We start from the raw sequence: 8,637 nt of genomic DNA on the forward strand, positions 1-8,637 counted from the left end.
GAGAACCTCCAGGTGAGACACATGCCCACCCCCTGCTCCCTTCCAGTCATAGCAGAGTGTGTGTGTGTGTGTGTGTGTGTGTGTGTGTGTGTGTGGCAGGGCTGGTCACTGTTGGGGTGGCCAGTCTGCCCACATCCCTGTGGCTACCCGCTGCCCACGGCCAGCTCTCTCTGAGCATCCCTGGCCCTCACTCCCACCCCAACCTCTCCTGCAGCCAAATGGCGTGGGCTGCCGCCCCGGAGGAGCGGGGCTGGAACTGCATCCCGGAAAGAAGGAAGGCATCCGGTGGCGACTCACAAGGGAAGGGTTACAGACAGCAGGGCCACGGCAGGTGTGGCGGAAACCCCATTCCTGCAAGCCCAGGGCCCCCCTGGACACCGGAGGCCAGTAGCTCTGCAGTTCCCAAGCCTGGATATGGAGCCCAGGCCTGGACACAGAGCCAGAGACCCTGGGCCTGGACACGCAGCTGCTGTGAGCCTGAAGGGAGCTCCCAGGGTGCGGAGGGCATTCGGCTACTTGCCAGAAGCTGGAGCCGCCAGTCCATCTCGAGGTGCCTCAGAAGAGAGACCTCGTGACCTGCTTCTGAGAAACTGGGGGCAGATCTGCACAGACCCACACAGGGGCTGTGAGAGGTGCCCACCCAAGGGCAGCGGGGCCGAGTTCACACGGGCTGGATGCATGCCTGCCGGGACAGCAGGTGGCCAGGAGGGTGCCACCAACACAAGCCCAGGGACCCAACCAGGTCCCTTGAGGGGGGATAGGCTGAGCTCAAGGGAACTGGGGGTGCAGGTCTCCATGCCCAACTCAGCCTCTCCCCCCTGTTGGGGCCTATAATGCCGCCACCTGTCTGAGGTCTGGCTTGTGAGCTTGAGGTCGAGAAGCATGGCCCGTCACATCTGGGCCCAGGGAGGGGCTCCGGGCCGAGCCCATGCAATCTGATTCATGGACACCCAGGCAGGACCCCAGCCTGGCTGCTCAGACACCCAGAGTGGGGAGGAGGTGGCCCCCGCAGGGTGGGGGCAATGGTCCTTCCTGACGTGCTCGGACCCTAGGGACCTAGGGGCATGTGCCAGCCAGGCCCTACTCAGCTCACCAAGTACAGACAGAACAAGGTGGCTTTTGCCACAGCCACCTCCCACCCCCACTCCTCCTGCCAAGATTGTGCCTGAGCCCAGTGTATTCAGCATGTTCCCCAACCCCTATGCCAAATGGGTACTAAATCCTGCCCCTCAGCTTCCCGACAGGATGAGTAGGGTGTTAGAAGAGGGGGGGTCTCTCCTGACAAACCTTGAGAGACCCTCCATGTAAAGAAGATAAAGGGGGGGGGCATTGCCCGGACAAACTCTGAAGACCACCCCCAAAAGGAAAACAAGGGGGGAGGAGAGTTCCCCCAACTAACCCTTTAGAGACAAGCCCCCATGGGACTTGAGGGGAAGGGATGCCCCTGACAACCACGGAGACCACCCCTCAGGGAAGGTGAGGTACTAGAGGTCCCTCCTGGGCTCTTCTCCAGGGCCAAGCAGCACTGCAGCCTCTCAGCTACCTCTCCCAGGCTCCAGAGTCCCAGGTGGTGGTGGTGACGAGCCTGCAGGGCCCCCCACCCTTGGTCACAGGTGCCCCACACCTTCACACGTGTGTTCACGGGCAGATGGCTTTGCTGTTAGCGCAACAAATCAGCACCGTCCCCGGCCCTCCGCCTATCACACAGCAGGCTGCAGAGGTGTGCAGACCCAGCCCTGGGCCAGTGAGGGCTGGCCCCCAGGAGGTAGCCTGGGGGGAAATGCCGGAAACAGCCCCAGGTCCCTGAGAGGAGACTGCCGGACAGCGCCAGCACAGGGGGCCAGACTCTGTGCTCCCAGAAGCACCGTCGTCCGGGCTGTTCCCAGCCTCAGAAGAGTCCTGTCTGGCTCCCTGGCCGTGTCCAGCCCTCCGCCAGCAGCGCCAAACTGGCCGCCCTAGGAGGAGTCGGCCATACACGGGGCTTTCAGCTCTCCCACATGCTCCCTCCAGGGTGACCCATCCCTGGCGCCTGCACCCTGCCCCTCCTGGCCCAGCGCCCAGGTAAGCGCCCCACTCACCGTGGTGGTCTTGATGCGCCCGCCGGGCTGCGTGCAGGTCCAGCCAGAGCGGTTGATGAGCAGGTCACAGCCCTCCCCCTCCAGGCACGGGAGCATGTCACACCACTGCTTCGTCTTGATGATGCGTGCTGCAGGCAGAGAGGACACGCACGGTCAGGGCTGCTCCCCTGGGCCAGCTGGGCCCAGGGCCAGCACCAGGCCGACTCGTGCCCGGTGGGGGGTGGGGATGAGCCTGCAGTCAGAGTGCCCAGTGTCCATGGGCACAGGTGCTGACCACAGCCAGTGTGGCCCAGCCTGCTGTCCCCCAGGTGGTCAGCACAGGGGCCAGGGAGACTCTGCTGTGGCAATCCCTCATTCACCTGAGTGGGAACTCACCCTGATCAAGAATGAGAGAGTTTCCCACGGGAGGGTGGACACCCTCACTGCCTGCCATACGGGGATGATGCCATTCACTACAGGCCATCCAGGATGGACGCCACCAACTGATGGCCACACACAGTGGATGCCACTCACTGTAAGGCCGTCTGGGGTTAATACCATTCATTGCTGGCCATCAAGGTGGACTCCAACTGACGGTCATCCAGGATGGCCACTGTTCATGTCCGGGTCTGGCCCTCCCCATCCCCATGCGTCCTGCTGCCCGTAGGCAGGGTCTCCAGTGTGTAGCAATGCTGCAGAGGGACTCGGTGAGTTCATGAGGTAGGGATAATGAGGGGCCAGATGCCAGGGGCCCAGGAAGGTGTTGAAGGGGTAGGCCCGGCCCATTGGGACCTTAAAGAAGCTTTGTGCTCCTAGGGGCAGGGTGTGCGGTCAGGAGAGGGTGAGAGGTCAGCCCACGCTTCACACAACAACACACACGCGCACATACACATGTGTGTACAACCACACACGCAGACATGGCCATACATGCTCCTGCACGCACATGCGTGCACACATGGAAGCATGGAGTGCACAGAGGTGCACACATCCCCCCACACAGCCACTCCCAGCACACTCACCCCAGGGCCTGGCATGCAGGACCACATGGTGGATGCTTCTGGCACATAGATGCCATGCACACACACACACACACAGGCGCGCACACGTACATACAACACGCCTGTCGAGCAGGCCGAGCACACTCCGCCTTTGTCCTCTGTGGGCTCCTCTGCTCGCCCAGCCCACTTCCTGCTGGGGGAGGGGGTGGCAGGCTCGGGGTCCCAGGGACAAAGGGGCCTTTCATGCTGCCGTGACAACTTTATTTCACCCTGGCATAGCCAGGGCGCGGCTTCGCCTCGGGGCTGCCTCCTGGGTGCCCAGCCTGCCCATGTCATAGCCAGGGGGCTCCTGGAGGGAAGGCAGCCAAGAGCAGGTGCCCACTGCCTGCCAGGACCCCTGGCCTGGTGGACAGGGAACAGAGGATAGAAGCGGACCGGGGGGCCAGGCCAATTGGGGCTGCAGGGCTGAGGGGCCCTTAGGATCCCCACCCTCTGTTACCTTCCTGTCTCCTGCACCCAGGTCACCCGAGTCACGTGTGTGCATGCTATTTCATTCAGGAGTGTGAAAACATGGTCCCTGCGCACGTATGTATATCTTCACATGCACTCATGCACACACAGTCACAGGTGTGTGCAGACATGCAGGCCTCCCATGCCCACACGTGCAGACACAGGTTCACACAGGTGTGCACTCACACACACAGACACACACTCACACAGGCGGGTGCACACTGCCCCTGGGCACATGCCCACACGTCCATACGTGCAGTCCTGTGTACACACACACACACACACTCACTCCCTGTTCGCCCTGGAGGCTGCGGGTGGCATGTATCTGCTGGATCCCTGCACTGCTCCCTGTGAGACCCCCTGAGCAGCTGCCTGAGATCTGCCAGGTGACGTGGAGGAGCCGCCCAGTCTAGTGCTCCCAGGCCCACCTCCTCCTGTCCTCACGCTCCTCACAGCCCCTGGGCCCAAGGACCTGGAATACAGGAGCTGCTCAGCCTAGCTGGTGGAAATGACAGGGATGGGCACTAAGGTGGGAGGGCAGGGAGCGAGGGCCCTCCGAGTGTGTGCTCAGAAAGGCAGTGGAGTGGGGGAGGGAGGCCAACCCAGAGGCCTCTGCCACCCTCCCCAGCACTCCAGGGGCAACACGGGGTGGACAGAGCCAGTTCCAAACCCCCACGCCATCCCCAAGAGCTGCCTGCTGGCCCGGTGCTCCTACAGCCTCAGGCAAGCAATGCTCACTTAGCCCCTGCTCAGAAAAGCGGGTTGCCCCATGGGCGGGCTGGAGGGTTCATAGCAGAGGGGACCCTGGGTGGGCAACAAGAGCTGCGATGAAGTGGTCAGGTGTGGCCGTGAACTTGAACTGAGTGAGGCTGGGTGCCTGAATGGTTGCTGACTGTGTGTCCATGGGAGAGGAGAGCTGACCTCCCAGAGGCCTGAGTGGTCGCCCACCGCGTGCCCATAAGAGTTGGGGGGAGAGCTGACCTCCTTGTGGCCACAGCTGTGAGCTTGATGGGTGGGGCTGCGGTGCGGGGCAGGGACCGGCCTGTCGCCCGAGCGCTAGTGTTTCTCTGGACTTTCCCAGGAGCAGGGATGTTCCCACTCTGTCCACTGAGCGACCACCCCCACGGCCACATTCATCCTGCCCATTGGAGGTAGGGTTTGTGGTACTCAAATGACAGCTTCCAAGGAAGGGCAGGGCGGGCAGCTGAGGGTTTGACCCCGAGCGTCTCTGTGAGGCACTCGGGGGAAAGGCCTGGTGGTCAGCTCCGTCGGCTTTTCTGAGTCCCCGCGGCTGTGAGCGTGGCTGATGGGGGCACCTGGGACTAGCACCCCTATTATTAAGAGTGCAACCTGCAACTGGGGCTGCCCTCAGAGGGGGCTCCCGCCAAGCCCCCAGGCCCATTCCCTGACTCCCTGCCCTGCTGGCAGCTGGGAGGGAAGGAACCCATCATCTCTGGGGGGCCCACAGCTGGGCTCAGCTGGGCTCACCTGGAGGCTGAAGGAGCACCCAGGCCCACAGACAGCTCTCGGCGACAGACTGGGGACCACACGGAGGGCGCCCTTCCACCCCGTGTGCCCAGAGCCGGGCTGAGAGCCCCCAGGAAAACCACCAACCCCCCTCAGAGGCTGCACCTGAAGGAGGCGATGGGGAGGCAGGGCTAGGGAGAAACCCCCAGGAGGAGCGGAGTTCTGGTGCTCAGGTGTGTCCGGGGCTGGGGGTAGGGGTGACACACAGTTGTGGGAGGGAGGCTGCTCAGAGTGGATGTGTGTATTTGTGTGTCTGAGCAGGGCTGGCCACTGTGGGGTGGGCAGGGGTAGGGGGTGAAGGTAGCATTCGTGGGAGAAAGGCCATGTACCCCCAGACTTCTGTGAGGTGGGGGCGGGGGGAACTCATGCTGGGGCATGGCTGCCTTTGGTTCCCGTTTAAAAACCCTTTAAAATCGGGCTTGTTACCCAGCAAACCCTGGCGGGAGGAGAAACTTCAAAGGCAGGCGAGGAAAACCAACAACCATGTGTCACTCCCATGCACACAGTAGCCATGATGTGGGCAGCAGAGCCCAGTCCCTGGGGACGGACATCATGCTTCGTAGCATGCAGGGGCGGCGGCATGACAATGGTTCAGGCGGAGGACCTGCTGTGAGGACGGCGCAGGGTTGGGCGGTATTGGTGCCGGGGTACACGGTGCTGCTACAGGTGGGGACCGACTCAGCCTCACCTCGCAACAAGGCCTATCTCCACGGAGTGGATGGGACCCGCAGGGGGCCGTGGGTGAGGATGACCACTCAGAAAGGCGATGGGGAGAGGGAGGGGGGCAGGGCTCAAACGGTGCCACCACGTGTGTCCCTGAATCGCGCCAGTGGGTGCTGCCCAGCTGGTGTGTGTGTGTGTGTCCGGTTTGTTCTCCACAACGAGGACAAAATAAATAAAATACATATTTGCTATGAAAGAGGAGAGTGGGGTCCCCAGCCCCGTGTAGGTACCAGCACCTGGCATCCCTCTCTGGGCTGCAGCCTGCTGCCCAGTCCCAGCAGGCACCTTGGATCTACGGACTCTCCAGGTGCTCAATTAGCGGAGATGGAATAAAAAGTCAAGCCCAGCACCATGCGCCCAGTTCACTTACACTCCAGCGAGCTAATGGTCTTCTGGACACAGTGCCCCACTAATCGCCCACACCTCGGCCGCACGGGTCGTCACAGTGGCCACTCCACTGAGGAGGCCCGAGGCATCTCTGCTCAGAAGCACGCAGGCCGGGTGTTGGATGTGTCACGTGGACTTGCTGCGGTGCGTGCGCCTGGGCCTGAGCTGGTGCGACCCACAGGTCCACCCCGGGAGAGGGCCAGTTCCAAGACTGATTGGTTGTTCTGGAAACTCATGGTGCTTTCAGGGTTCTTCTCCAGCACCGTCACCCCAAGGCATGGATTCTTGCTCAGGGGCTCTTAGTCAGAGCCTCAAGCACCTGCAGGTGGGGTGCTGGGTAGGGCACAGGGCTCCGGAGGGTGGTCTGAGATCTTGACATCCCCTTTTGTTTTCTGATCCTAGATCGGGGCCCACCCTAGCAGAACTGTGGCTGTTCTGGTCCTCAGTATTCTCATCCATAAGGAGGCTGGACCTTCCACCTGGAAGGAGGGCTGGGAGGGGATGCCTAAGGTCACCTGTCAGGTAGTGGGGGTGACATGGGGTAGTCAGGGCATCAGGAGAGTCAGTGCTGCCGTTTTCTCCACTTGCTGCTGCTCAGTGTCCGGGAAAGCTTTGAAAGCGTTGGTCCAGGAGAGGCCGGCGGCAGCCTGCTCACACCGCACAGGTGCTGCGGTCAGCCCAGCATGCTCACGGTGCTCCCGCTGGACACACCTGCTCTAAGCATCCCCGGACGAGGCCACCTCCCTGAAACTGAGAAGCTGGGAGGGGTTGCTCCTGCTGGGTCTGACCGCCAGGCCCATGTCCTGGGCTTGCCCGGCCTCCCTGAGGCTCCCCTGGTCCTGGTCCTGGTCTTGACCATCCCAAAGACCCTGGTGACAGGTGTTGTTTCTCTGTTCTCCAGGCTGTTCGTGCGGATTACCACAAGGGGGTACTTTGCTGAACAGAGCTGTGTTTTTTCCCAGCTCAGGAGGCTAGCGGTCTGAGCTCCCAGAGCTGGCTCCGGGGAAGGTCCTGGTCTCCTTTGGCATCTGGGCCTCAGTTTCTTGGTGGTCTTCACGAGGTTGCTCCCATTCCCCCTGCCCCCCCCCCCCATTGCTTCTGTTGCTCTGTCAAGGCCCACATCGATTGGATCGCGAACCCCCTTCGCTGACAGAGCCCCTCGTCCCAGGACAGTTGTTGGTGTAGGAGGTACCATCTACTCGGGTCTGACTCAGAAACGCGGCCCAACCCTGGGCCAGCCTCACCATCCTTGCTGGGGGAGTCCCTGGCCGCCCTGGATAAGGACTGGTGAGGCTGATGGGAGGGCACAGTTCAACTTGTAAGAGAGAGGGAGGGCTGAGTCCTGTTGGCCTGCCTTTCCTCCGGGGTGGTCTTCAGGACCCTAGCTTCTGTTCCTGCAGCTGTTCTCCTCCACAGCTGTGGGACATCCTGGGCTTGTGGTCCTGGCGAGGCTGGTGTCTTTCCTCGATGGCCCTTCTTCAGATCACGAATCCCCTTGCCTGACTTCATGGCAGGGAAGTCCTTGACTGGCCCCAAACTCTGCAGAAAAGGGCTCCCCGGTTTCTCCTGGAATACAGGGTAGCTGTCAGCAAGAAAGGTCCCCCGCCCCCCACCTTGCCCTCTCCTGGACCATTTCCTCAGAGCTGGCCGTAAGAGCAGGCTTCCTGTTCTCCCCACCTGAGGGTTCTTTTCTGAATCCTTTCTGAGTTGCCGTGTGCCTTTGGACTTGGCTCCGCGGTGGTCTGTTTCTATGGAGTCGACTCCGACCCACGGGGGCCTCGCGGATGACAGCGGAGCACTGCCCAGTCCTGTGCCCTTTCCTGGCGCTGGGTGTGCTGTGGAGCACGTTGTAGTGGCTCTGTGTGCGTCCGCCCTCCCCACCGCAGTGTGCTCCTCTGTGGCGTGGTCCTTCCAGAGGCTGGTCCAGGAGGAGTGAACGAGTACCAGGTGACTCAGCACCAAGCTCACCGGCGTCAGTCACTGTCTCCTCCTCCCGCTTTCTTGTTGCCCACCATCCGGACACGACCCTGGTTCTGCTGTTGCTGAGCCTCTCTCATCACCATGGTGGGACTCCGTGTCCAGAACCAAGGAGGGTCACTGCCCAGGGATCTCAGGTCCAGAGGACATGCTCCACCCTGGCTCTCCTCGTGGTTGTGCTGGGTTCTAGCATGGCTCATTTGACACCCCACCCCCACCCCCAGCAGGATGGGAACTGCTCTGAACCCTGTTCAACCCCCTCACAGCTGATGGACCCTATTCAATCCCCTCACAGCTGATGGACCCTGTTCAACCCCCTCACAGCTGATGGACCCTGTTCTATCCCCTCACAGCTGATGGACCCTGTTCAATCCCCTCACAGCTGATGGACCCTGTTCAACCCCCTCACAGCTGATGGACCCTGTTCAATCCCCTCACAGCTGATGGACCCTGTTCAA

At 61.8% G+C, this 8,637-nt stretch overlaps 1 protein-coding gene across 1 annotated transcript in view; it reads right to left on the reverse strand.

Moving 5' to 3' along the window:
• Positions 1 to 8,637, reverse strand: part of TAFA5 (TAFA chemokine like family member 5) — a 70,491-nt gene that overhangs the window by 17,056 nt on the left and 44,798 nt on the right. Inside the window, exon 3 of the mRNA XM_045290678.1 lies at positions 2,079 to 2,206. Coding sequence (XP_045146613.1) covers positions 2,079 to 2,206 — 128 coding nt within the window. The remainder of the gene's footprint in view (positions 1 to 2,078; positions 2,207 to 8,637) is intronic.

The sequence above is a fragment of the Echinops telfairi genome, unplaced genomic scaffold (genome assembly GCF_000313985.2).
Source record: "Echinops telfairi isolate 266 unplaced genomic scaffold, ASM31398v2 ScPeMD7_2;HRSCAF=8, whole genome shotgun sequence".
NCBI classification, from domain to species: Eukaryota; Metazoa; Chordata; class Mammalia; order Afrosoricida; family Tenrecidae; genus Echinops; species Echinops telfairi.